The sequence below is a fragment of the Capricornis sumatraensis genome, chromosome 17, assembly GCF_032405125.1.
Source record: "Capricornis sumatraensis isolate serow.1 chromosome 17, serow.2, whole genome shotgun sequence".
Lineage (NCBI taxonomy): Eukaryota > Metazoa > Chordata > Mammalia > Artiodactyla > Bovidae > Capricornis > Capricornis sumatraensis.
Genome location: NC_091085.1, coordinates 51,954,999 through 51,981,568, shown reverse-complemented (window position 1 = coordinate 51,981,568; position 26,570 = coordinate 51,954,999). Strand labels below are relative to the sequence as shown.

At 48.1% G+C, this 26,570-nt stretch overlaps 1 protein-coding gene across 2 annotated transcripts in view; it reads left to right on the top strand.

Moving 5' to 3' along the window:
- EP400 (E1A binding protein p400) overlaps positions 1 to 26,570 on the top strand; it is an 86,936-nt gene that overhangs the window by 12,684 nt on the left and 47,682 nt on the right. The window contains exons 2-20 of one of the 2 annotated variants that reach the window (XM_068989659.1): positions 1,711 to 1,798; positions 3,167 to 3,274; positions 3,782 to 4,167; positions 6,135 to 6,431; positions 6,913 to 7,098; positions 8,216 to 8,356; positions 9,423 to 9,501; positions 10,182 to 10,231; positions 10,650 to 10,707; positions 11,520 to 11,609; positions 16,151 to 16,258; positions 17,203 to 17,393; positions 17,641 to 17,818; positions 20,732 to 20,868; positions 21,893 to 22,062; positions 22,371 to 22,545; positions 22,628 to 22,764; positions 23,311 to 23,497; positions 26,051 to 26,217. In XM_068989659.1, the coding sequence (XP_068845760.1) occupies positions 1,711 to 1,798; positions 3,167 to 3,274; positions 3,782 to 4,167; positions 6,135 to 6,431; positions 6,913 to 7,098; positions 8,216 to 8,356; positions 9,423 to 9,501; positions 10,182 to 10,231; positions 10,650 to 10,707; positions 11,520 to 11,609; positions 16,151 to 16,258; positions 17,203 to 17,393; positions 17,641 to 17,818; positions 20,732 to 20,868; positions 21,893 to 22,062; positions 22,371 to 22,545; positions 22,628 to 22,764; positions 23,311 to 23,497; positions 26,051 to 26,217 (2,933 nt within the window). Of the gene's footprint in view, positions 1 to 1,710; positions 1,817 to 3,166; positions 3,275 to 3,781; positions 4,168 to 6,134; positions 6,432 to 6,912; positions 7,099 to 8,215; positions 8,357 to 9,422; positions 9,502 to 10,181; positions 10,232 to 10,649; positions 10,708 to 11,519; positions 11,610 to 16,150; positions 16,259 to 17,202; positions 17,394 to 17,640; positions 17,819 to 20,731; positions 20,869 to 21,892; positions 22,063 to 22,370; positions 22,546 to 22,627; positions 22,765 to 23,310; positions 23,498 to 26,050; positions 26,218 to 26,570 lie in introns of both variants that reach the window. The other variant, XM_068989658.1, reaches the window with a different exon arrangement.

Here is a 26,570-nt window from a genome sequence, read left to right as displayed (position 1 = left end):
TGCTGCTAATTCCAGCATGTGAATTGTCTAGGGGTTGGTGTCTATCAATTTGTTTTCTGAGTACGACTCATGTTTTCTTGTCTCTTTGTGTTTTGAAGTAATTTTGAATTGGACTGTGGGTGTTGTGAATAATAGGTTACAGAGACCCTGAGTTCTGTTAATATAATATTCTTCTGAAGAGTATTGGTGGTTTTGCTTTCGCATGTAGTTAACATGATTGAGCTGAGGCGGTGAACCCTGTCTCCTGAGCTCTCAGTGTAGTCAAGCTGGCCTGTGCTTGGAGCCTTGGCACGTGTGTGGCTTAGGAGGCAGCCAGAGATCAGGCCCCAGCTGCCCCTTGTGGTGACTGCCCTCCCTCACTTCTGCTGTGGTCTCCTGTGCTCCATCCCAGTGGTCTTCAAGCCAGTGAGGCCCTCTGCCTCTGGGTCTGAGGCCTGCCTTGTGCCAAATACCATAAGCCCAGAAGCTTCTGCTATTGATAGTTCCAGTTCCTCCATGCAAGCATCGAGTTCCATCCTGTGTCTGGCCACCTTGTCGCATTTTTTATATTTCTTTTAGAGTTTATGTTTATGTGGAATGTGTTTGGCCCAATGGGATGTTCTTGGCCATTACTGAACACAGAACCCTGTACCAATTTCTTTTATTGAAAAAAACCACACCAAAACACCTATTTGATTATAGAAGTAATACATTTTCATCATAAAACATTTGGAAAACTTAGAAAAAGTGCACACACACAAATTATAAATTGATTGTAATCTTGTCCTGAAAGATAACCGCTGTTCACATATTGTCTGTTTTTTTAAATCATTCTTTTCTCTCCTCCTCCCTCCCTTCCTCCCCCAATCTTTGTTACATGTAAACGGGGTTGGATAGGGTGGAGTGCTTACTTTCCCTTTGCATTACTGAGTCCCTGTACCATGTAAGGCAAAACCTGCTGTATGGCTGGTCCTGGTGGTGTAGTATCCATTCCTAGATGGCAAGGATCAACAACTGCTCTCACAGGCAGTTACTTTGTTCAGACATATAGAACTTGCATTTAAAATGCCTTGATAAGTAGAGTGGATATAGTTGAATTATTTAAAAATAATTAGCAACTGTTAACCTCATTTTTAGCATTCAGTATCCCTGCAAGGTAGTGCAGAGATGTCAGAGGTGTAGGGTGCCCAGTTTCTGTCTTTGATGGTAGCTTTTCATTAGAACATTTTAAATAACCTGTATATATTTCATGCAGCTAATTGCAGTACTATTTTGAAGTTAGATTGTTATTAATTGGAGTTTTAGTGCCATTTCCCAGTAGGAAGACAGTTTCAACCTTTCTTCTTATCATTCAGCTTTGTGATTTTGGCGGGCTGTGTGATGACAGGTAGTGTAATAATTAGGGAGGCTAAGCTGTAGTCCTAGACAAAACTAAGATTTCCTGCATTAGATTCTGCTGTCATTCTGTGTGCAAAGCCAGTTTGTTTCTGAAAGACTCTAGATTCTCATTGATCTGAAATTCCATTCAAAACCAGAATGCAAGTCCTTTTTTATTCTCCAGAGGTAAGTTAGAACTTATTTTTTTTTACAATATATTGGGTAGATAACATTTCTCAAAAATGATTGAAGTCAGTGTTTGGGGTAATTATGACAGTTTTAGTTTACATTCATTCTTGTGATGCACTTAAATTATGAAAATCTCAGTTTTTCTTTTTTTCTTTCCCCCGGCAGCAAGCCCTTGCAGGGACCCTGGTGGCAGGAGCCGGAAGTGCGATTGAAACGGATCCCTTTAAGAGACAGCAGGCGGGACCCCCGGCAGGTATGTCATGGAGCACAGGCTCAGGGGTCTACAGAGCCAGTTGGCTGCTTAGTTTGGGAGTTCCAGTGTAGTGGCCACCTGTTTCTGAAGCGTGGCCTTTAAAGAATTTAGTTCTGGTTCGTTTCTACTTCGAAAGTTAATTTTCTTTGGGTAGTAATCAACTCAACAAAATATTCCTGTGCGTGTTTATGTGTACTGAAGTTAGACGTTTGTTAGTTGAATAGGTATATTCCAGTTTCATTTTCTGTGTGCATTTATAGGTTCATGTCCTCAAGTGTAAACCTGCCTTTTCAAATTGTCATTCATTTTTTCAAACTGGATTCTTTCTCCAGCTTAGAAACTTAATACACATTTTGTGTAAAAAATTCAAACAATTCAGCAGGGTGTAATTTGAGCTCACCTCTGGTTTGGTATTCCTTCTCCATTCCCTAGCCACAGAGCTGGCTGCATTTGTTCATTTTCCCAGACAAGCATTGCTTCAGGTGTGTCATTCTGAAAAAATTAAAATGCAACCCTATATGCACTGTTACGCCTTTAATATTAAATGACTAGGTTATATTTCCCAGTCATGGACCTCATTCTTTTTGATGGCTGCAAAGTATTGCACCCGATGCATGGATGTTTCCTTTATTCATTAAAGAATAATGTTTGCATTCATTTGTTAGTGTTACCTTTTTTCTGTTATAATAAAAATAGGATTAAACCTTTAGTTTCACATTTTTTCCTATATGTCTGTGCATGTTTGTGAAAGCAGCACTCCAAAAATGAGACTGCTGATCAGAGTGTGTGCATAGTGAAGGGTTAGTGATGCTAAGTTGCCCTCCAAAAGGATAGGGCCGATTTTTGCCCCATTAGCAGTTTCTGATTGTCTCAAATTTTGGCTGTTATTAAGTGTGACCAATCTTTTAATCTTTGTCAGTCTTACGGGTGAAAAATGAAATGTTTGTTTTGAAATGGATTTCTTCCATTTCATTATGGTGGTAGTATCTCTTCACATTTTTAACCATTTGTGAATGTGTCCCTCCGCTAGCTGTTTGTGTTCTTTGCCCATTTCGTCTGTCTAGTTGTTGAGCCTTTTCATATTAATTTGTAAGAGCTTTCTGAATGTTGCCCATCATGTATGTTGCAGATATTGTCTCTTAGGTTGACGCTTATCCTTTGCCTTTTTATGATGCTATTCTTTATATTTACAAGTTTTTAACAGAAAGAAAGTGTATTTATCAACCTTTTATGGCTTCTGCATTTTGGTTCATGCATAGAAAGGCCTCTCTGTTCAAAGATGATAAAAACACTTACACATGTTTTTTCTACTACTTTTGTGGTTTTATTTTTTACGTCAAACTGCACCTTTTCTGAAAATTATTCTAGAGCAGTCTAAGAGACCTCGACTTGAAGTGGGTCACCAAGGGGTAGTTTTCCAGCACCCAGGGGTGAATACAGGAGTTCCTCTCCAGCAGTTAATGCCGACAGTTCAAGGTAAGACCCAGCACCAGAACTAGCTCTCTTAGTTCAGAAAAAGGGAGTGCAGAGAGGGCTTAGGGAAGTAGCACCAGGCTGAACGTGTGCAGTCCAGGTAGCATATCCAGGTGGTTTCTGCCGCTGGGATGTTCCTCTGAGTCCCACTTAACACAGCATGAAGAAACCACTGGAGACCAGCTCTTGTCACCTTAGCGGAGCCACATGCCCCACTGTCCTCAGCTTCTCTCCGGTTTTCCCTCCTGTGTATTTTCTGACTTGCTGCTGTGGTAGGGACCCTGTGGTTAGTCTGTGCCTGCTCTGCTTGGTGCTAACTTGCAAAGGCCGAGAGCCTTTCTTTCCTTGTTTGTGTGCTCATTTATCGCGTTAGACCTAATACACACAGGTTTCCCGCCAGTTAAATTTCCCCTTTGAGTGTGTGGTGCTGTCAGGGCAGGGTCTGTGACAACGCTGGAAGGTGGAATTGAGCCCCGGAGTCAGGGCTGCTCGGTCTGCCCTTTCTTGCAGGAGGAATGCCTCCTGCCCCGCAGGCCGCTCAGCTCGCCGGCCAGAAGCAGAGCCAGCAGCAGTACGACCCCTCTACTGGGCCCCCGGTGCAGAATGCCGCCAGCCTGCACACGCCTCCGCCGCAGCTGCCCACCAGGCTGCCCCCGGCCGGCCTCCCCGCCACACCACTGCCCCCTGCGCTGCAGTTCCCCCCGCAGCCACAGATGGCGGAGCCCCAGACCCAGCTCCCAGTCCCCATGAAGACGCAGCCGCCCAACGCTCCGGTCCCCGCACCCCCGCCCGGTCAACTCTCCACAGCTCCCCCGCAGCCCACACCACCCACCCTCCACATCCCGATGCCCGGGAAGGCGCAGATGCAGGCCCCTCCACTCCCGGCCCAGCCACAGGTACTGCGGGCCCTTGTTGTTCCTCAGGTTAGAGGGGGAAGAAAAGACAGGTGGTTTGTTGGATGGGACGGTGCATGGCCGGATAACTCACTCTCTCGTAGCAGTTCACTCTCCACTGTGGAGCAGTTAATTCACTAGTTGCAACATAATTTTGTTTGGTTCTGCAGTCCTAGTTACTGTTATTAAAATGTCAGAAAATGACACAATTCTTACTGCTGCTCTCAGTACCGAGAGCTGAGTACAGGTCAGCTCTGTGACCTGATATGCCGGGTCACAATATGTCGTTGCAGCTCCTGACCATCCACCAGGCTCTGTCCCCAGGTGCCTCCCCATGGACGCTGGTTCCACAAGTGGTGGGCACGGCATAGATTTGCAGGCTTGATAGACGTTTCCTCCACTGATCTACTTCACCTAGACGCCTTTGTGAAATATGTACAGTGAACCTTGTGGGGTCCCTGACGAGCAGTGAGGCCAAAAAGCGTGGCCCTGGGGCCCCAGAAGGGGCAGGAGGGTGTGTTTTCAGAGGCTTATCTTAGCTGCATGTGGTCAGCTGCATAGGAAAACCACCCCGCCCCTAACTGGTTAATGAGGAGACTCCCTCGCTGGATTTGGAGCTCGAGTTCTGGTGATTGGAGAAGCTTGCTCTCCCATGTGGTGGTGGTGCCTCTCATTGCCTGCAGGTGCGGGGCGCAGAATGTCGTCACCTGCTTCCCTCCACTGGGCAGCTGCTGTGGTGGAGTCTTTATTATTGCCCTCATTAGCCATGAGAAGATTGAGGCCAGAGAGGCTGGATAACGTGACCAGGGTGGCCAGCCAGCGCTGCAGGGGCTGTGACTGGCTCCTGGCATTGACTACGGAGCCTTCTGTGTGCCTTGAGAAGGAGCCCCCCTTCTCCCACCAGGGTGGCTGAGCCTCTTCCCTGGGCAAGCTGGAGGTTTTCATGGAGATGAGTCTTTCAGTTTTGGACACGGTTGTTGAGTCCCGTACCAACTTCGCGCAGCACTGATGTCTTTCTTGGGTTTGTTTCCTGCCCTGGTTGACCACATGTGCTGTGGGATGTGGTTTTAGAGTAGTTCCTTACAGAAGCCATGGAGTTCTGTTCCTTCCAGGTTGGGAGGGACCCACAGATTTCTTCTGTGAAGGGCCACAGAGAGGAAGCATAATGGTATTCCAGGCTTTGTGGGCCGTGTGGTTTCTCTTGGGCCACTCAGCTCTGCCCTGGAAGGTGAGAGCAGCCCCAGGGCCCACACATGTGTGGCCGCAGCCAGTAGAACTTTCCGAAAGTCTGTGGCTGGCCATGGTGTACCGACCACTGAGGTGGAGGACATTTCCATAGATGTGCAGAGAGAGGCTGCAGGTTGTTGAGAGGCCCGTCCTTGGCTGTGGTCTCTTCACACTGCAGGTTATAAATGTGCTGTGTTTGCGCCTCTCTGTTCCCAGCCCTCTTAGTGGGGGCAGTAACTTGCCTTCCCTGCTCTCTGCACCCCCGCTTCCTCCCGACAGAGTTCCTGTGTGAAATTAACTTCTTCAGTCCAGGGAGGGAGGTGAGTTCTCAGCTTTACAAGCTTGGCTCTCAGGCCAGGATTGAGGAGGGCCCCTAACCTTACGGCTTGCCTACCACAAGAGGGTCACACAGAATTTGTATTTGCCCTTCAGAATTTGGTATTCTTCAATTAAGGAGAACTACATACAATTATGAAAAAAGCAGTAAAACCTGGAGAAAGCAAAAAAACAAAAACAACTTACATAAGACATTATGTGAAAGCAGTTTACAGTGAGCCCTTAATGTGGTTTTGTGGACAAACAGGACTTCTTTTCTGTGGACATGGTTTAGTTTGCCTGTTACTGTGGTCTGTGGATGAGCTTCATGATTGGTTTGCGTGGCTGGGGAGAGGGGACGTTGGTGTGTGCCTCTCTGCTGGCCTGTGGGTTCTGAGTGCAGTACTGAGCCCTGTTTCCCCTGCTAGACGGTGGCACCGACCAGACCGCCCGTGGACCCCACCCAGTCCTGCCTGCGGCCCCCGCCCTCCACCTCTACTACCTCGACTGTTGCCCCTGCCAGCAGCTCAGGCCTGGGACCTTCACCTGCACGCGCTTCCCCAGTGAATAGACCCTCCTTGGCAACCAACAAGTCACTGTCTCCGGTCACCTCCCGTGCTCCGGGGGCAGCCATGTCGGCACCCCCGAAACCACAGAGCCCAGCTCAGAATGCTGCCCCACCCCAGGACAGTTCTCAGGATAAGCTGGCAGAACAAATAGCCTTGGTAAGTGCCTGGCAAGATTGTAGTGTGGAGCCCAGCTGGTAGAATGCATTTGATTTTACTTTCTAAGGGGGCAGTAGTTTAAAACGAAGCCCCTGATGGTCAGGATGACTGACTGAGGTATGTGATCAGGAGAGACCAAGATAACAACTGCATAGTGGGCCCTGTCCTGCTGCAGGTAGACTGGTGTGGAGAAGGTCTTTTCTGCGCTGGTGTCAACAGTTTGGGTGTGGGGAGTGGGCAAGATGTGGGGTGCTGAGTGAGAGCTCAGAGCCAGCTGGAGGTTGCCCAGGCCAGTGCAGGTTGCGGCCTGCACTTAGTTGGTGCTTACTGTTTGTTGGGTGACTAAGGAGTTATGTGTAAGTGCTCTGCCGTGAGTGTTGGTCTGGGTGCGTTGCCCCATGTGTGTGGGATGGGGCAGGATTGTAGATGCAGTGTGAATTAGTGGCACACACCTAAACTGTGTGCTGGATGCTCCTTGCAGGAAAACCAGATCCATCAGCGCATAGCAGATTTAAGGAAGGAAGGCCTGTGGTCCCTCCGACGGCTGCCCAAACTTCAGGAGGCCCCGCGGCCCAAATCGCACTGGGACTACCTGCTGGAGGAGATGCAGTGGATGGCCACAGACTTCGCCCAGGAGAGGAGGTGGAAGGTGGCCGCTGCTAAGAAGGTAGATTTGGGACACAGGCAATCATAGTGCTCAGGCAGCCTTGGGAGGTGTTATGGATGGAACGGGCTGTACATGGCAGGTCTCCCAGCCCCAGTCTCTAAAGGGTTTCTTGACTCATAATGTGGATAAAGAATATCCTGTTGTTTAGAGAGAACCTGCTCTGTCATTCCTTTCTGAGGATTGTCCTCAGGGCTCCAGCATGGGCTGCTGGGAACAGACCCGGCTCCTCTGCTGCAGTTCTGTCCTGGCATTTAGTTTCTTTTCTGACCAGTTTCACCTGACAGTTGGCATGAGGGTGCCTTCAGCTCCCCAGATCCAGGCTTGAGAGTAGGAGGGGGAAAAGGCCAGCTGGCTGGAGGGCAGCTCAGGCACTCGTGCCTGGCCTTAGGGCTGCTGGCAGGCTGCCTGCTCTGTGCTGCCTAGTCTTCCTGTCCAGCTTCTCTCCATTTCTGCCTCAGACTTCATTTCCCTCTCTCTGTTCCCAAAGCAGGCACCCAGCCTGGGGGAGAACCTCTGGGAGGTGTTACTGCTGATGCTTGCAGTGTGGAAGGTGGCAGATTTCTAGGGCTCTTGGGTCCCAGAGCGCAGAGCAGCTGTCCTTGTGTGCCTGTGTGTAGCTCCAGGCCAGGTACTTCTCCCTCCACTGCTGTGTGTCTCTTCCTCTGGATTAGATTCATATTTCGTGTACTTTCAGGACTGAGATTGGTCTTATGTGCCAGATTGTCCACGTCCCTCCTCTGAATTCTTACCCTTGCTTTCTCCGCATAGTTTTGGTAGAGAGAAGCTGAGTCCATGAGGATAACTGCAGGGTGTGAATCTAAAGGGTCTTAAATCAGGTTCTTTGGTATTTCAGAAAATAACAGTATCACACTCCATTTTAGAGAAAAATATGTGTACTTGGTATAATAACACTTGTAGGAAAGTCAAGCAGCACATTGGCAGTAGTTTTTGCTGGAGTCAGCGTTTCTCCTCTGCTGTGCATGCACGTGTGGGTGTGTCTCTCTGTGAATTACATGCAGTTATGCGCTGAGAAGATTTTAAGAAAATGTAGCATATCTTTTTTTCTGATGGCATGACACAGGGCGCAACATATAATTCTTGAACTTCTGTTTACTAGCTTGTCAGAACTGTAGCTCGTCATCATGAAGAGAAGAAGCTTCGGGAGGAAAGGGGGAAGAAAGAAGAACAGAACCGATTGAGGCGAATAGCTGCATCAACTGCTAGAGAAATAGAGTACTTTTGGTCAAATATTGAACAGGTAAATTCTGAAATTTTGATGGGGTCCTGGAATCATAGACTGTGTCAGAGTTGACAAGGCAGGCTTCTGAACCATGCGTGACTCTGTGCTGGAGAAATCCCACAGGTAGAGTCCCAAGTGTCATTTAGAAAGGCGAGGTCCCTGCACTGCTGTGGCACCTCTGGACTGTTGGCTTTTTAAGATACCTGGTTCTACCTCTCTGTTTCTCTTTGTGCATCAAAATCCCCATTGGCCACCATCTGCCCGCTCTGTGATGTCTGTGAGCCTCCATGAGGGGCTCTTCAGACAGACCTCTGTTGCAGGTCACTAAAGGGCTTCCCAGGTGGCATAATGGTAAAGACTCTACCTGCCAAGGCAGGAGATGCCAGAGACATGGGTTCGACCTGTGGTTGGGAAGATCTGGAGTAGGAAATGGCAACCCACTCCAGTATTCTTACCTGGAAATTTCAATGGCCAGAGGAGCCTGGCAGGCTACAGTCCAGGGGTTGCAAAGAGTCAGACATGACTGACCAACTGAGCACACACATGCAGCTCACTAAAGACTGACTCATACTTCGAGAATGGCTCTTCTGTCTTCCTTTCTGTAACAGTTTTCATCTTACCCTCTGACAGAATTTGGGCAGGATGCAGCTGATACACTGTAATGAAGGAGTACCAAATTGAACATTTCTCTTTGAACAGCATGGGGGTGAGGCCACCAACTCCGGGTGCAGTTGAAAATCTGCATACAACTCATCATCTGCCCTCTGTGTCCACGGGTCCACGGCTGCTCATTCAGCCAGCCGCCAAGTGTGCGGTTGTCACGTTCAGCCAGCCACTGAGTGTGCAGTTGTCATGTTCAGCCAGCCATCAAGCGTGTAGTTGTGTAGGCTTTACCCCTGGAGAACATCAATGTGCACCAGTGACCTGTACAGCTCAAACCCATGTTGTTCAAACATCAGCTGTAATCTGAAGTGAGGTTGGACAGCTGGGCTTTTGGTCTACAAATTTTAATGTTTTCATATACAGAACTTTTATAATTTACATCCTTAATAGCATGCTTATTTATTTAACTGTTTGCATTTAGGTCGTGGAAATAAAACTACAAGTAGAATTAGAAGAAAAAAGAAAAAAGGCTTTAAATTTACAGAAAGTTTCCCGGAAAGGTATGATTACTTTTTAAAAAGTCTTACCTTTTGCGGGTTGTGTCTGCTTGGACTCTGCTCGTTGTCTCCCTGTGACATTGTGGCCCTCTGTGGAGCCTGCCCAGGGAGACCTTTCTTCAGCAGCCTGGTCCTGGCATTTCAGTTCTTTTGAGATTTGCTAGTGTGAGTCCATGCCCACAGGGAGGTCAGCTTCGGCAGGCTCTCAGAACTGGGGACAGTGAGATGAACTCCCCTGGCTTCGACCCCTGGGGCCCCCATCTCTCTAGCTGTCTCACTGCTTCCATCTTGCTTCATAGTAGCTGCCTGGTCACTGGCCACCCAGAAGGTAGCCTTCACTGGGGGAGGGGATAGATTCTCTCTTTTATTGATGAAGAAACTGAGGTGAAGAGGTGGTCCCTGCTGAAAGGCATGGATCTCTAAGATCATACAAATCATGAAATAGAAACTTTGCCAGATGGGAGACTGGGTGTCTGCAGAAGCATCGGTGCTGCAAGCCAAGAGCGTGTGTGGAGGTGGGGCTGGTGCTGTCCCGCCCTTTGTTCCTGGAGGGGAGGTGGGCCTCACCCTTGCTACCCTCTCCTCTCGTGGAGGGAGCGCAGCAGAGATGCCCTTGCTTCTGTGAGGAACATCACCTCCTTCACAGCCCTAGTGAAAACGAACCATGTTTCCTGTCTCTTTAGGAAAAGAGATGAGACCTAAGGGACTTGATGTACTACCGGAAAACTTTCTGGTAAGTTCGGGACTGTTGTGTCACTGCGTGAGAGGACGGAAGTGGTGTGAGTGAAATACAGTGCCTGACAAAGTGGAGTTACTTGTGTCTGGAGAAACTTGTAGACATGAGTAATGTTCTCTTTCGTTATGAAATCATCCTCCCCTGGGCATAAAGCGAGTTCTTCATAGCGTTAGGCTCATCTGGGTGTTACTTTGGTGGTTTGGGGAGAGCTGAACACAGCAGGTGTAGACACACCTCCTCCTTAGTCACCCTCCCTCCTCCTCTGCCTCCTCCACACCTTTCCTGTGTCTGGTGTGGACACACCTGTCATGGCCTCTCCCACCTCTTCTAAGTGCATGTTGAATAGACATTTCTGCTTTGGTTTCTCATTCTGTTTTCAGATCGCACGCTTAACGATTTTTATTCTGCGTTTCAGGATTCGGGAATATCTGGAAGGAAAAGAAAAGCGAGCACGTCTTTAACCGATGACGAAGGTCTGTCCCCTTCCCGGTGCTCTTAGCTGTCGGCAGGGCTCTCTGACAATGCAGCTAGAGAGCTCGCTCAGTGCCCCCAGGGTGTCGAGTATGGCCCTGCCTGGAAGAGTTAGTGGTTCAGTGGCTTGTGCTATTGGGGCCAGGTGCCTGGGTGGATGGTGGGGATTTTGCAGTGAAGAAGTGAAGAGCTGGATTGTGAAGGAGGGAGTGTGTTGGATGGTGTGTGATGCATGCTTTTTGTTTGTAGGGAGGAGAGGTGGTTAGTTTTGAGGAGTTAGCGGGAAGGAAGGCCTGCTGTCGTGAAGGCTCAGTTCAGATGGAGTGGTGACCTGAGGGTGGGTGGAGTTCCCCTGTGGGTGCTGGTGGCCTTCTCTCCACCAGGATTCGGGGGCAGGGGTGCAGGACAGGAGCTGAGCTCCAGGAATTTTCAGCTGGAGTCTCCAAAATGGCGATGGTGAATTTGCAGTGACGCCATGTAAAGCACTTGTGGGTTTTTCTGTAGTGGGCTCTGCAGGCGGACAAGAAGTTCCATGTCGCTTCCTATTTTGGCCTGAATAGGTCTGTCATGTGATGAAAAACCAGGCTCTATTTCACACCCTGAAATGGGAGAGAAAGTATAAAGCATGGTCCCTGGTTTTTTGCTCACTCAATATATACTGTCATTTCCAGATTCAGCCTGAGAAATTAGGACTTAGTTTTAACTTCTGTAATGGCTGTATGAAACAGTTCTGGAGCCTTGTAGTGTTTCATGAATAGCTGAAGAGAAGCTGACGTGGAGTCTCTCTCTCTGACATTTGGTGATGACATTTCAGTGGAAGATGAAGAGGAGACGATTGAGGAGGAAGAAGCGAATGAAGGGGTCGTGGATCACCAAACAGAGCTGTCTAATCTAGCCAAAGAAGGTAGGCTCTGTGCAGCTTACTGAAAGTGCTTTATTGAGCATTTAAGACATTATAAACGTTTAAGAATAAGGTGTAAAAGCCCAAATATAGTGCCTTCATTGTAGCCAACTGCACTGCCGGGGTTGGGTAGAGTATGGGGTAACCTTTTCCCAGGGGTGACTGCCAGCCTGAAACTTGCCTTTATCATTTTTTTGGCTCCATTTTTCCCCTTCCAGGCACGTAAATCCTAAACTACCTACAGCTTTGCTTGTATGTTGAAACTTTGTATAAATAGAACCACTCTGGAAGCTTTGCTTTTTTCAATTCTGTTCCTGATTTTTGTCCCCTGTGGTCCTGTGTTGCTATAAATTCATTAATTCCCACTGCTGAGGTGTTGTGTGCATGCCCGTGCCGTGGGTTGTCGGTTGTACTGTTGGTGGGGGTGTTGGTGGCTCCCCTGCATTTGTCCTGATAGACGGTGCTGTGTGCGTCACTCTAGTGTTCCCTGTGTGCACGGGCAGGCGCGTCTGCTTGGAGTAGAGCGGTCGGCTTGTGAAGCATGCACACATGAGGTGGTGCCCCGTCGGAGTTAGAGCGGTTGTCTCAGGCCCTACATCTCAGGAGCACCTGTTCTTGTCAGCCTGTGGTGGGGGAGCATTACCCACGAAGTGCAGTGTCTTCTTACCACTGTCTTTACCCGCTTGGTTTTGCATTTTCTTTCCTGTACTGACAGTGGCTATTCTTCACATATTCTGGGCACATTACCTTGTCAGTGACGTTTGTCATAGTGACCTTTTTCCAGTTGGTTTGGGGTGGGTCTTCATTCTCTTTATGATGCCTTTTGAGAAATGAATGTTCTTAATCTTAGTGCAGTTGAGTTTGTCAGTGTTGATTGAAAAAACTTTTTTTAATCTCTAGATCAAAAGGATGTCTTTCCATATTGTCTAACATTTTTTTGCTCTCATACTGATGTCTTTTCATTCACCACAAATTGATTTTGTCTCTAGTGTGAAATAAGAGTGCAGTTTCTCTCCCCACCCCCACCCCTGCCAAATGGATTACAGATTGTCCCAATGCCACTTGAAACAGCCATCCTTCCTCAGTGATGCCCAGTGTCAACTCAAATATTAGGTTTTCTGATACGCACGGCTCTTTCTGGCACCTTTATTGTTTTATTGGTCGGTTTATACCAGTACTACACTCTGTTGATTGTTCTAGCTTTATAGTAATTCTTTTTTTATATAATACTATTTTAAAAAATTACTTTTTTATTATTTTTATTTGCACTGTGTCTTCATCACTGCGCAGACTTTCTCGAGTTGCAGCGAGCAGGGGCTGCCCTTTGTGGTGTGCAGGCTTCTCACTGCAGTGGCTACTCTTGTTGCAGAGCAGGGGCTCCAGTGCTCAGGTCCAGTAGCTGTGGCCCAGGGGCTTAGCTGCTCTGCAGCATTTGGAATCTTCCTGGCCCATGCCCCCTGCCTTGGCAGGCAGATTTTTATTCATTGTGCCACCAGAGAAGCCCTATAATAATTCTTGAGGTCCAGCTAGGTCAGGCCTTCTGCCTCATTCTTCTTTGAGGAGAGCCTTGACTATTTGGGGTTTATTTCAGTATGATTCAGAATCAGCTTATCAAGTTTCAGAGAACCAATTGAGGATTTTGATGTCAATGTAGTTGAGTTAGTGGGTGTTTGGTGAGAACCATGTCTCTATGAAGAGTTTTTTAAAACTGTGATCAAAATAGTCTCTCCATTTACGTAGGTCTCTTTAAATAGCTTCCACTAATATTTTCTGGTTGTATATTTTTGTTAGATTTAGTTCTAGGTGCAATATATTTTTTAAAGCTGTAAAAAATGGTGTATTTTTAAGATTGCATTTTAATTTTTTTGCTGGTATATAGAAATGAAGTTGAATTTTATTTGTTGATCTTAAATCCAGCAACACTGCTGAATTCTCATGTTGCTTGTATGTATACAACCTCTTCATCCCCAAAGAATAATATTCTTTCTTTATAATCTTGATCCTTTTATTACCATTCTTGCAATAAAGTGTAGCAACAAAAGTGTTGATGATGGACACCTTTGGCTTGTTTTTGTTGTTTTTGGCTGTACTGCACAACTTGTGGGGTCTTGGTTTCCTGACTGGAGGTTGAACCCTGGCCCTTAGCAATGAAAGCGTGGAGTCCTGACCACTGGGCCACCAGGGAATTCCCTGGCCTTTGACTTGTTCTTGACTTGAGAGGGGCATTTTCACCTGGAAAGACAGTAACTTGTGGTGGTTGGTCATGACTGGTTCAAATTCAGTGTTCTGTTTCACCTCTTAGTCTTTGAGCTTCACCTTGTCTTATGTTCTTGTGGGCCTTTCTCATTCTTTCTCATTCTCGTGTGCATCCCTGACTTGGTAGAGTCTGTGTTAACTTGGAGCTTTAGCTCTTCCACCACTTCCTGTAGTGCAGGAATTGGGAGCAGCCCAGCTGGGTGCTTCTGGCTTGGGTCCTGCAGAAATGCGGCCATCAGCAGGCCCAGCTTCCGGTCCGTGCCCTGCCCCTCTGGCCACTCACAACTAGTTGGCTGGCTATTGGCAGGTGAGCCCCAGTCCCCTCACATTGGGACTTCTCTGAGGGTTTGTTTGAGCATCCCCAGAACAGGGTGGCATGGAGGCTGGTCTCCCCAGAGGAGGTAGTCCATGAGCGTTTGCATCCCCTACAGTGGAGCCTTGTAAGGTACTCACTGTCATTTCAAGCCATCTGGTGGTCACCTTGGTTAGCCCTGACCACTGGGGAAGCTGACCAGCCTGTGAGTGCCATGAACGATGTCACTGGGGGCACGTCTTCATCCATCCACAGGGTGCCTCTTCCTGGCTGAGTCTCCTCTCATGCCCTTCACAAAACTTTCAGCACTTTCTTTATGTAGATGTGAATTTTTTAAAACTTGAATTCTAAGTATTTAAAATACTTTCTATCAAAAGAAGTATAGAAATACTTTCTGAGTAGGATTTTTTTTCTTCCATTATATCTTCAGGCTAGTTTTTATGTGTGAAAGCTGTTGATTCCATGAATTAAGTTTGTTCCAAGACACCTTACTAAATTATCTAATTGGTGAAGTAGTTTTTCATGTTGTTTCTCCTCTTTTTTGTTCCTGCTTTGATAGCCATTATATGATGTATATGCACGTTTCCCTGTATTTTGTTATGAAAACATTCAGACAAACCAAAGAAGTGAAGAACCTTATTGTGAACACCCATGTACCTACCACCTCTCTTCCATAATTTCTTCTGCTTGGCTTTATAACATATCTACCTGTCAGCCCCATGTGATGGATAGTTTAAATTTTGAGCAAATCTGTCACTAGAATATTATGTCTTAAACAGATAGTGCCTTTCCTACTGCTCTTTTGGGGTACTTCTCTGTGGCATTTCTTACTTTGACTACCAATTTTATTGACGTACAGTAAATATGCAGAAAAGCTTCTGTGTCACAGATACCTAGCTCACTTGTTTTATACATAACACCATGTGGAACTGTGTTTGAACCTGAACCTGAAGTCCTGGTTTCCAGTTACTTCCCCAGACAGACCCATGGAAGTGGGAAATAATGACGTTAGAGGGCATGACATTTAAAGCCCTTCAGCTTTTCATACTGGTTACCAGAAAAATAAGCCTGTTTATACCACCACCTGCAGTGCTGAGAGTATTTGACTCAGGATATCGGTCCAGAATTACACTTTTTAAGATGGTTGCTGGTGTGATGGAGGACCAGTTGTGCACTGGTTTCTGGAGAGGCTCAATTAAATACTTCATGAGCCCTTTATAGTATTTTTTGTGTGTGACAGCTCCATATCCCTTGCCCACTGTGGCTGGGGCTTTAGTTTGCTGCGTTATTTGATCAGTTAGGGTGAGCTCTTTATACAAAAAGGCTAATAATCTTTAATCATCCATTTTGAACATTTTTTACTTGTGATTTTTATTTGATGTTTTGTATTTTTATGTGTCATCTCCACCAATTATTTCCATTAGTAGTATTTTTATATTTTCATTTATTAATCTGTGAGTTTTATGTACATTTATTAGGTTGTATTTGGGTTATTTTAGGAGTATTTTTTTATGAATAAAAGTTGAGTTTCTCATTTCAAAGATCCTCACCTTACTTTATAAAGAAAATGTCTTATACTTTGTATCAGTAATTGGCAATCATTATTAGCCTTTTTAAAATAAATGTGCTTTTAGAAAATACTTTTCCCAAGGAATTATTTTAAAGCCAGGAAAAGGAATATACAGTTGAGCCTTCCTTGAGCAACACAGTTGTGAATTGCATGGATCCACTTACACGTGGATTTTTTTTTTCCAGTAGTAAAGACTACAGTGCTCTGTGATGCGTGGTTGGTCAGGTGTGAAGAAACCTCTTACAAGGAGGGCTGAAAGTTATATTTTCCTCTGCAGAGTCAGCACCCCAACCCCTGAATTGTTTAAGGTCAACTGTGTGTGAAAGGGCCCTTCTCCCAAAGGGCCTTTCTTCCCAGCTGACACTGTTTGTGTAAAATAATCTTTCTTCCTGCAATCCTTTCCAGCTGAATTACCATTGATCGATTTGATGAAGTTGTATGAAGGTGCCTTTCTGCCAAATTTCCAGTGGCCCCAACCTAAGCCTGACAGTGAGGAGACAAGTGAAGAAGAAGGTCTGTCTTGACATCTTTGAAGAATTCAACTTTGAAAACAAAAGCCAAAATATCAAACAGAAGGAGGACACTTAAAATAGAGTTTAAGAATTACCTTTACTTTTTTCAGTCTGATGAAAGAAAAAGTTGAAATATATTTAATATAAAGTTTACATTAATAGTGTTATTAAATTGGTCAACTTGGCATAGTTATCAGAACATTTGATCAAGTTGTGAACAGTGTAGAAACAGTCTTCTCCAGATTGTATGTACGTCACCTAGATTTTATCATGTTTATCCAGGCTGTGCTATGCTTGTTTAATTTAGCACACCCATTTTAAGGGCTTTACCTGACTTTTATTGAATGTTCCAAGCAGGTTCACAGACTGTGCCCCATAGAGTCTACTTCTTGTTTTCACCCCTCCTGTTCTGGTTGGTAGACTTGGCTGGCTGTGGGGGGTGGTGGGCGAGGGAGGGGTCCAGAAGAATTCTGAGGGATACAAGGGCCTTCTGGACCCCTCGCTGCAGCCGGACTTCAGGAGGGGCTGCTGGCCCCTTGCCCAGACTCAGCTGCTTCTGAGCCTTCCTTTCCTGACAGCAGAGGGGTGGCCACTGAGCCCTCAGAGGCTGTGAGTCTGTGAGTGGCACTAGCGCTAACGCTGTGCTGACGTTTTCCAGCTGCACCCAGAGGCCTTCCAGAGTGCTCCTCCAGACTCTGTAAGAGTTTGTACCTGTTTGTCTGGAGACCAGTGTTAGCTGTATAAAAGTGGATTGAAAACAAACTTGCTGCTTCGTTCTGTATTTGAAGTATTTGGGTTCTGTCGACTCCTTTTTCTCTTCTCTTTTTTCTTCTTTTCCTTCTCTTTTCATGCTTTTTTATTTCTTTTTCTTTTCATGCTAAGTGGGCTCATAATACTATCACAGCATCTCTGACCCCACAAATCCCATTTTCCCGTTGATCACAGACATGGAAGACTGCCCAGGGGACCGCGAGAGCCGGAAGGACGTGGTTCTCATTGACTCGCTCTTCATCATGGACCAGTTTAAAGCTGCAGAGAGAGTGATTGTCGGGAAGCCTCATACTAGGGACATCGCAGAAGTGACCGCTGTGGCTGAAGCCATCCTGCCCAAGGGCAGTGCTCGGATCAGCACCGCGGTGAGGCTGCACCCTTCGTGAGGGATGGTATCCCTGTGAGGGGAAGGTTCCTCCTTCTAAACCAGCTCTTTATCCCAGCGGCAAAAGTTGTCGGGAAAAACAATGACTGATCTTTCCTTTTCTGTTATCTATGAATCACCTTTGTGGCCTTCCGGTAGGCTTATCCTGTGACTGCTCTGACTTCACTTTGGAGAAAGAATTGTAGTGGTTCTCCTGAGAGGTGTGTGTTGGCCTGTCTGCCCTGCAGGTGAAGTTGAATGCCCCGGCCCTGCTGTACGGTGCCCTCAGGGATTACCAGAAGATCGGCCTGGACTGGCTGGCCAAGCTCTACCGCAAGAACCTCAATGGCATATTGGCAGATGAAGCTGGGCTTGGGAAAACAGTGCAGATCATTGCCTTCTTTGCTCACCTAGCCTGTAATGAAGGTAAGAGCCTGTCATTGTTTAAATAGTCTATGTTTGCTGAGACTGAAGCATGAGTGGGACATCTAGCTTGAGGGTGGGGGTGGGGAGGCCTTTTTTCTCCTTTCCTTTGCTTCTGCTCCAAGACGGGGCCTAGAGGCACTCATCTCTGGAGCCAACAAAACCCTCCTTCACAGTAGAGACTACATCAAGTAACTCATAAGTTCTCTAAGTCTCATGTAATATCGGATCCAGCCGGCTGTGACTGAGGCTTTGTGACTTCCAGGGTTCTGCTGCCCACCAGTGTGGATGGCAGAGCAGGCAGCAGGGCCTCTGTGCTGCTTCTCGTTGGCATGAATCCTTTCGGCTGGGCGCTCCCTGCAGTCCGCCCCTGGGCTGGTTGGGGAGCGGCCCTCCTGGTAAGATCACTAGCACTGCCCTCCTGTCTCTCTGCTGGATCCTGCCACCCACAGGGCTTCTTTCCCAGAAGGGTTCCATGGGAGTAGCCTGGAGCCCTGTGAGGGTTCGGCATCTGCACAGCAGCGGAGGGTTGGGTGTCCTCTGCCCTCACAGGAGGCTGTGCCCTCTACCCTAAATGTCCACTTCCTCAGCCCTTGGCTCTTTGAACTCACACGGAAGTTCAGCTTGGCACTGTTCACCACCCTCCGTGCCCGTGGGGCTACAAATGAGTCTGTGCCCATCTCTCTAACCAGGACGGGGCTTGTGGGCTTCCTCTCCCAAAGGAAGGGTCTGCTGGCACCTGGGGTGGAGTGATGGAGGGCAACAGAAGCTCATGGATGTTCCAGCACTTAGTCAACTCCCAGGGACCCTTCTTCTCTGTGTCAGGTGCTTTAGAGGCAGGGCAGGACTGCGTGAGCTGGAAGAGTTGACATACTGAGTTGCTGGATAGAGGTTCCTTCAGCGCAGGAGTAGTTTCTTTCTTTGTGGCCCCTCCGGATTCTGACACAGTTACCTTAGCGTCCTCAGTGAATAACTCTGCCTTGCCCTTAGTTTTGAAAGCTTACGTTTAATACAAGTGAATCAACTTCGTGACCTTTTCTTCTTGTGCTAACATGTTTGTTTTTGACCCAATACCACAAAGTGTTCAGTGTAGTACTTTAAAATTGGTTTTAGTTATCTCAAGATAGAAAAGCTACTGTGTCTCCTGTCTTGTTTAGTTGAAAAAAAATGTTTCTTATTATATTTATAATAGCATGAAATTGGAAGCAACATATACTTCCTAAAATAGGGGATTTTATTTCATTAATTGAACAAACAAGTGACTCAGTTATTCATTCTGTAGGTGCTTACCTAATACCTACCCCATTCCAGGTACTGTTGTAGTCACAGGGGGTGCAGCTATGAACCGAACAAAGTGCCCCCCACTCAGGAGGCCCGCGGCAGGCACAGTGAATAAGGATGCAGCTTATTGGCATCGTGTACCGTGTACCTCGCAAGGTCTTTGAGCAAAGGCCTGAGAATGCTGTAGCCACCTGAGTGCAGGGCTTGGGGAGATGGGGTGGTGGGTGCAGAGGCTGAAAGAGTTGCTGATGTGTCCACGGGGCAGTATTGAGGCTGGTGTGGTGGCTGGAGCGTACAGAGCCAGGAAGGCCCATCTGCTGGCCGGGTGGGGCCTTGGTCTTCCTCCTTAGAGGTGTGTGTTACTGCTAGTGTTGGAGGAGTCACTCAGGCACCTTGGTGCTGGAAGCAGACTGAAGGTCCAGCTACTGGGAAGCTTGACAAGTTGGAGGAGAGGCAGGTGCTTGGCAGGTCTTAGCGGGCTCTGAAGGGTGGGTGGGTGAACCTCTGCTGCCTGCTCCACTTCTGGACGGGACAGACCGAGGATGGCTGACCTTGGATGTGGCTCCCCTGTCTGCCCTCACCTCAGGGGGCCCAGTGTCCTTGGGCTCATCATTGAGTAACCATAAAACTGTCACCACTTCCTCAAGAGTAGTGGCGTAGCTCCAAGAGAGTTTGAATGTGGGGGTTCTGATAAGTTCACAGAATTAAAATTGCTCATAAACTCACCACCTTCTTTGGTGAGCAGTGCCGAGCATATTTCCAAGTTTCTGTTGGCTATCTGTATGTCTTTTTCAGAGGAATGTCTGTTTAGGTCTTATGCGCATTTTTTGATTGAGGTGCTTGTTTTCTTGATATTGAGTTCTGTGAACTGTTACATGTTTTGGATGTTAACCCTTTGTCAGTCATGTTGTGTGCATATATTTTCTTCCATTTGGATGATTCTTTTTAAGGATCAGTATAACACTTTGCATATGAGCTGTTATGACTATAGAGGTGTGTGTTATAGATATTTTTTCCAAGTCTGCCGTTCCTGATTTTTAACTTGATTTAGGTTTATTTTATAGCACAGGAGTTGAAATTTATGTATGTATTACTCTAGTAATTTAAACAACCTTACTTTTCTGGAGAATGAGATTGAAACTGTGTGGTTTGGGATGGGTTGGGATAGTTTGGGTGTGTTCTAATTAGCAGTTGGCAACCATCATGAGCATGAGTGTTGGACCAGCACCCATAGTGTGGGGGTGACAGTGGGCCTTGCTGGGTAGGGGGGCTTGGCGAGTGCTGGGCTCAGGGCTCCTGCCTGAGGTTTCTTCCTTTCTGAGCATCATTTTGTGTAGATGCGGGTTCCTCCCGCTCCTTACGTTAGTGGTCCATGGTTTTGAATAAATTCTCATTTTACCGGGCACTTACTTGTTCAGCACCTCTGTGGAGTGTGCCCTGTGGCGGTGCTGGGAGTGGAGACGCAGCATGTTGTCCTGCTCTGTAGGGAGGATGGAGGACAGCCCTCCGGCCCCAGTGATGCCTGCTCTAATCGTGCCTGGACTCCCCTGCACACCTGCTCACCAGGCACAGTGCGGGGCGCCTGGACTGGACACACAGCTTTTGTTACAGAGGAAACTTCTGTCTCCTTTGTAGGCAACTGGGGCCCTCACCTTGTTGTGGTGAGGAGCTGCAACATACTCAAGTGGGAGCTCGAGTTGAAGCGTTGGTGTCCGGGGCTCAAAACGCTCTTGTATGTTGGCAGCCATAGAGAACTCAAGGCAAAGAGACAGGTATGTTATTTTAAACGTGAAAAAGAATGAAACAGAAAAGTATCTTAATTTCTATAGAAAGCAAACTTCAAAAGTATTAGCATATGCTTGTTAGTGTAATTATTGCAAATCACTCATTTGCGAGACCCCAGACCTTGTAGTTGTCTAGACTTGGAGCCTCTGGAAATAACAGACCATACTCAGTAAACTGGCCTGCATGGGTTCCCTCCAGGGTTCATGCTCACCTCCCAGAAGTGAAGGGACGCCCCCCCTCCGGCCCCCCGCAGAGCCCAGGTGGTCTCTGGAGGGGCTGCTGTCCTTTTAAACCATAGATCTGTTGGTTATCACAGGCAGAAATGAGAAATTGTGATGCATCCTGGGTTCTGTATTATAAATCCATAAATAATTCCCATGGATGTGTTTATAAGGAGTATTTGTGACAAACAGAAGGGCTTCTGAAACAGATTTGGACTTGTATCTGTTTTCTGCCCAGTAGGTACTAGTACTAGATTCTAAGTAAATGTTCCAGATCACAGTTATTCATTGAAGAGAAAAATTTGGCTTATAGTTAAACTCTACTGTGTTGAGTAGTAGTTACTAAAAACGTGTGTCTTCTCTGAGGTGTCTCTTCTTGGCTTTTTCTTTTTTCTTTTTACGATCTCTGGTTATTGCTCTTTAAAACCTTGAATGTAATCAGTTGCAACATAGCTATTCATGTTTCCTATCAGCTTCTGAATATATGTTTCCCTTATTAAGATTATATACCATGAAAACAAGCCCCACTTCAGGACACTGCATGCTAATATATTTTCCAAAAGCAATTGTTAATGCCCCCAAAGCAGTTTCATAATTTGTCCACATGAGGGCTTTAGCCTCCTAGAGAAAAAAGATGCTAAAAATATAAACAGCCATTTTCTATGTGGTGGCAGCAAATTATTAAGAAAAAAGAGTGGCGTGACGGTGATGGGGACAGGGTAAGTGGGTGGTGACTCCTCCAGGCAGCTTGCGCCCGAGGAGGTGGTGAGGCCTGGCTTGTGTACTGCAGGAGTGGACGGAGCCCAACAGCTTCAACATCTGCATCACGTCCTACAAGCAGTTCTTCAAGGGCTTTGCGTCCTTCACGCGGGTGCGCTGGAAGTGCCTGGTCATCGATGAGATGCAGCGCGTGAAGGGCATGACCGAGAGGCACTGGGAGGCCGTGTTCACCCTGCACAGGTCTGACTGCCCCTGCCACGTGCCCTGTGCTCTGTGTTGCTGATGTAAAGGTTCTTTGGAGGAACCGTAGGGAATTGCAGACCCCCAAATGGCCTTTCAGCTGCAAAGACTCCCCCTTACCTCTGTCCTAGCCCTTGAGGGCTGAGGAGACCCAAGGCTCTTGCCTAATTCAGTTCATTGACTTAATTTGTGTGTGCGCACGTGCACATGTGTGTGCGGGCTCCACAGGATCACTGTCCCTCTCCTTGAGCATTGTCAGAGAGAGCAATTCTGTGTCCAGCCTGAGTCGTCTCTCTGCCTGTACGCAGCCAGCAGCGCCTGCTCCTCATCGACGCGCCCCTGCACAACACCTTCCTGGAGTTGTGGACCATGGTGCACTTCCTCATCCCCGGCATCTCCAGGCCCTACCTGCACTTCCCCCTGAAGGCCCCCAACGAGGAGAACCAGGACTACTACCACAAAGTGGTCATCCGGCTGCACCGGGTACGCGCCCGCGGGCCCCCGACATAGCGTGCCTGTGACACCGTTTTTGGAAAGGAAACAATGAAGAGCTCTTTCTTTTCAGGTGACACAGCCCTTCATTTTGCGGAGAACTAAGAGAGACGTAGAGAAGCAGCTGACGAAGAAATACGAGCATGTCCTCAAGTGCCGCCTCTCCAATCGACAGAAGGCCTTGTACGAGGATGTCATCCTGCAGCCGGGGTGAGTGCACGCCCCACCACCCTCTTTCCCGCATGGAGCAGGGCCCCCTCTGGTCTCTCAGAAGGCTCCTTTTCGGGAGGTGGGTGCCTGGAGCTGGAGGCCCCGCTCTTCTCAGACTCAACAGTCCTGTCTCCTCCCTGGTCCCGTCAGAGGCTCTGCTCATAGCCTGCCCAGGAGGAGCGCAGCATTGCGCCAGTGTGAGAGGACTCGTGTGGAGTCAGGGCATTCTTTCCCCGACCCAGACAGACCCCTGAGCTCTTGGGGACGCCTGCCCTGTTGCTCTTTTGGGGCATGCCATGGAGAGTGCCCCAACGTCTAACCCATGCCCTGGCTCTCTGGCCTCCTGTCCTCTCTCATGGGGCAATGAGCCAGTCTCAGAACCACAACCTCGTGGAGGTGGGTTGGCATGTGGCAGATTTACTCACCAGGTCAAGGGGATGCACCAGCTGTGCGTTCATAAGAGTGGGGACAGCAGACAGGGAGAAGCCCGGCTGGCTTGTGCTCGCACCCCTGGCAACACTCCTATCTCTTCCTGCATGTGCGCAGGACCCAGGAAGCGCTGAAGAGCGGGCACTTTGTGGACGTGCTGAGCATCCTCCTGAGGCTGCAGCGGATCTGCAACCATCCTGGGCTGGTGGCACCCCGGCTCCCGGAGTCCTCCTACACTGCAGGGCCGCTGCAGTACCGCTCCGCCTCGCTCGTCCTGAAGGCGCTCGACAGAGACTTCTGGAAGGTACAGAGAGGGTGCCAGAGGGATATCCACTGAACTCTGTTTCAGGAGCTTCTGGACATCAGTGTCCACTAACTTGTGTCCTGTGTTTCTGCATTGCCGGATGCTGGGCAACATCAAGGGACGTTTGTGATGGGCCTTGCCCTGGACCCAGAACCTGCTTTGGAATGGACCCGAGGGGCGAGCCCACGATGTGAAGGATGCTTTGAGGGTTTTCCTCCCTGGCTGTTGGCTCGTGAGCACAGCAGAATGTGTGAAGGAGAGCGGGACTTAGAACTGCAGGACCCTTGGGGTGTTTTCATAGGTGTAATTTGAGGGTGGGGACCCAGGTCTTTTTATTAAAATATTAGTACCTATACCTAGGGCTTCCCAGGTGGCACAGTGGTAAACAATCCAGCGTGGGTTTGATCCCTGGGTTGGGAAGAGCCCGTGGAGGAGGACATGACAATCCACTCCAATGTTCTTGCCTGGAGAATCCCATGGACAGAGGAGCCCAGCAGACTACAGCCCCTGGGGGTTGGAAGGAGTTGGATACAGCTAGCAACTAACCATGCACACACAACTATCCCTAGGTGGAGAAATTTGGTTGTTTTTAACCAAAAAAATTATAGTTGTATACCTTTCTGTGTTTGAATTTGGGGGTAATGAAAGTTTTTGAAAACCCCAGATTTTAAAACAGAACAGATTGAGTTAGGTCAGGTGATTCGCAGCACAAGTGTGCTGAGCTCACAGGTGTCAGTGGGGTGGGGCTGTGCCCTCGGGGTCGGCATTCCTACTCTGGCTTCCACACGGGAGACTGAGAGCTTGCCCTGACCAGCCAGGCCACTGGCAGGCTGGTACCTGAGTTCCCGTTTGCTGCCTCTACCCCAGAGGACCAGGGATCAGGTCTCACAGACACTAAGGAACGGGAACAGCTCTGTGGCCTGGATAGACTTGTGCAGGTTTAGCATGCGACCCTGGGGCCAGGTCGTTATGGATGGAGGTCCTGGCTCTGCCTCGTCAGGAGTGCGGCCTTGGGTCCTCAGTTGGCCTCAGTCTCCTCACCACACCAGGCACTTGTGAGGAGTCAGTTAATGTACACGACGGTCTGAAGAAGGGGCCGGTTGGTGAGCAGTTGATGGTGAGTTAGTGTGAGGGATGTCGTGCTGCCACTGATCACTACTCTTAATGTAGGAATGTGTCCTTTGTTGAGTTAGAGAAAACCTGAGCCATGAGGAATAAAGATGAGTCAGAAGCAGGTTACCTGAAGATACTGCTTGGGTGGGGAAATGTTTCTTGAATGGAAGTCTTTATGTTGTGTTTTTGTTTTCGAAACAGCTTAGTTGAGCCAACTCACTGCCATAAAGCTCACTGGTCTGAAATGTACAGTTTGTTGGTTTTAGTCTATTCGTAGAATGTGCAAGCGTCGCAGCTAATGCTAGAACATTTCATTGCCTCAAAGAAAATCCACACACACTGTCACTCCCATTCTCCCCCCGCCCCCCGCTCCCCACCTGTGTCTGACCCTGTGGATTCATCTGGTCCAAACATTTCACGTCAGGGGCTTACTTCACTGAGCGCAGTGTTTTCAGAGTTCATCCATGTTGCATCATGTGTCATGATCTCTCTCCTCTGTTGTCTGGATGGATCACATTATGTCCATCTGTCCACGAGCTGATGGACACTTGGGTGGTTTGCACTCTTTTAGCCAGTGAGTGCACATTCATGTACAAGTTTTGTGTGGGTGTGGGGCTCTCTTCTCGTGGGCACATGGGTGACAGGTGAAAAATTGTGGGGTCATGTGTTGAGTCCATGTTTAACCTTTAGATGAGTTGCCAGACTATTTCCCACAGTAGTTGCTCAGTTTTCCATCCCCATCCATGTGTGAGGGGATGAGGGCTTTCACGCCTCCACTTCCTTGCCCACACCTGCTGTCCCCCGCCTTTGATTCCCGCCATCCTGGTGGGAGTGAGAAAGTCCCAAGAGAAGAGCAGGTGGAGCAAGCTGCCCCAGGGCTCTGGACACAACGACATGCCATATGCCCACGGCACCCGCACCAGGACACTGGGGCCTCTTCCCAGCCCCGCCCTGACAAGACCGAGCATCTCTGTCTGCCTAGACCAGCATTTCCCAGGCTCGTTCCTCTCCTCTGCTGAGTATTCTGTCTCTAAGTGCCGCCCTCTTCTTTCCCACTGTCTCTCGGGATGACCACATGCCATCACTCCCGTGTTAATGATGGGGAACTTGGGACTTGACTGTGGTCCAGTGGTCAAGATTGTACCTTCTAATGTAGGGACTGTGAGTTCAGTCCTTGGTCAGGAGCTAAGATCTCACGTGCTTCATGGCCAAAATCCAGAACATAAAACAGAAGCAATATTGTAACAAATTCATTAAAGACTAAAATGGTCCACATAAAAAAAAAAAAAAATGGAACCGAGCACACCAAGTCCCGCCGGGCGTCTCTTGGGAAGATGGCCAGTAAGGGCCTGTCCTTCCCAGTTTGGAATCCACTTTGATTCCTAGTCAGTTATTTTTTTTCCTGCCTCATGTAGCAAAATCGTTTTCTTTTTTCCCTAGGAAACAGACCTTTCTATATTTGATCTTCTTGGCTTAGAAAGTAAAATGACTCGCCATGAGGCAGAACTGCTGGGTAAGAAGAAGGTGACGCGGAAACTCTTTGAGGAGCTGTTCACTGCGCCGCCACCGTCAAGCAGGCTGGCGGCCGTCAGACTGAAGCCCAGCAGGTGTGTGGCGTGGTGTGGAGCGGCGCTTCCTGGTCACCAGCTGCCTCTGACTGGGTCTTGGCTGGCTGTGGGTCGTGGGTCCGGGTGGCATCCCCTCTTCCTCCTGCTGAAACAGACCCTGGCCTCTCAGGGAGAACTGAGATGACTGGGTTTGAGTTCCACACGAGAACTTGGGCTACAGCTTGTGAAGAGAAAGGCTAATCATCTAATCTGGTTACCTGCTTCTCCTCGACATGCCCAGGTGTGCTTGGTTTCTGGGATAAAGAGCAAGTGTGGATAGGCCAGTGTGGCCACTCGGCTGCCTGAAGAGTAGCCCTTTCATCATTTTGGAGAAGCGCTGGGCTTTGGGAGGG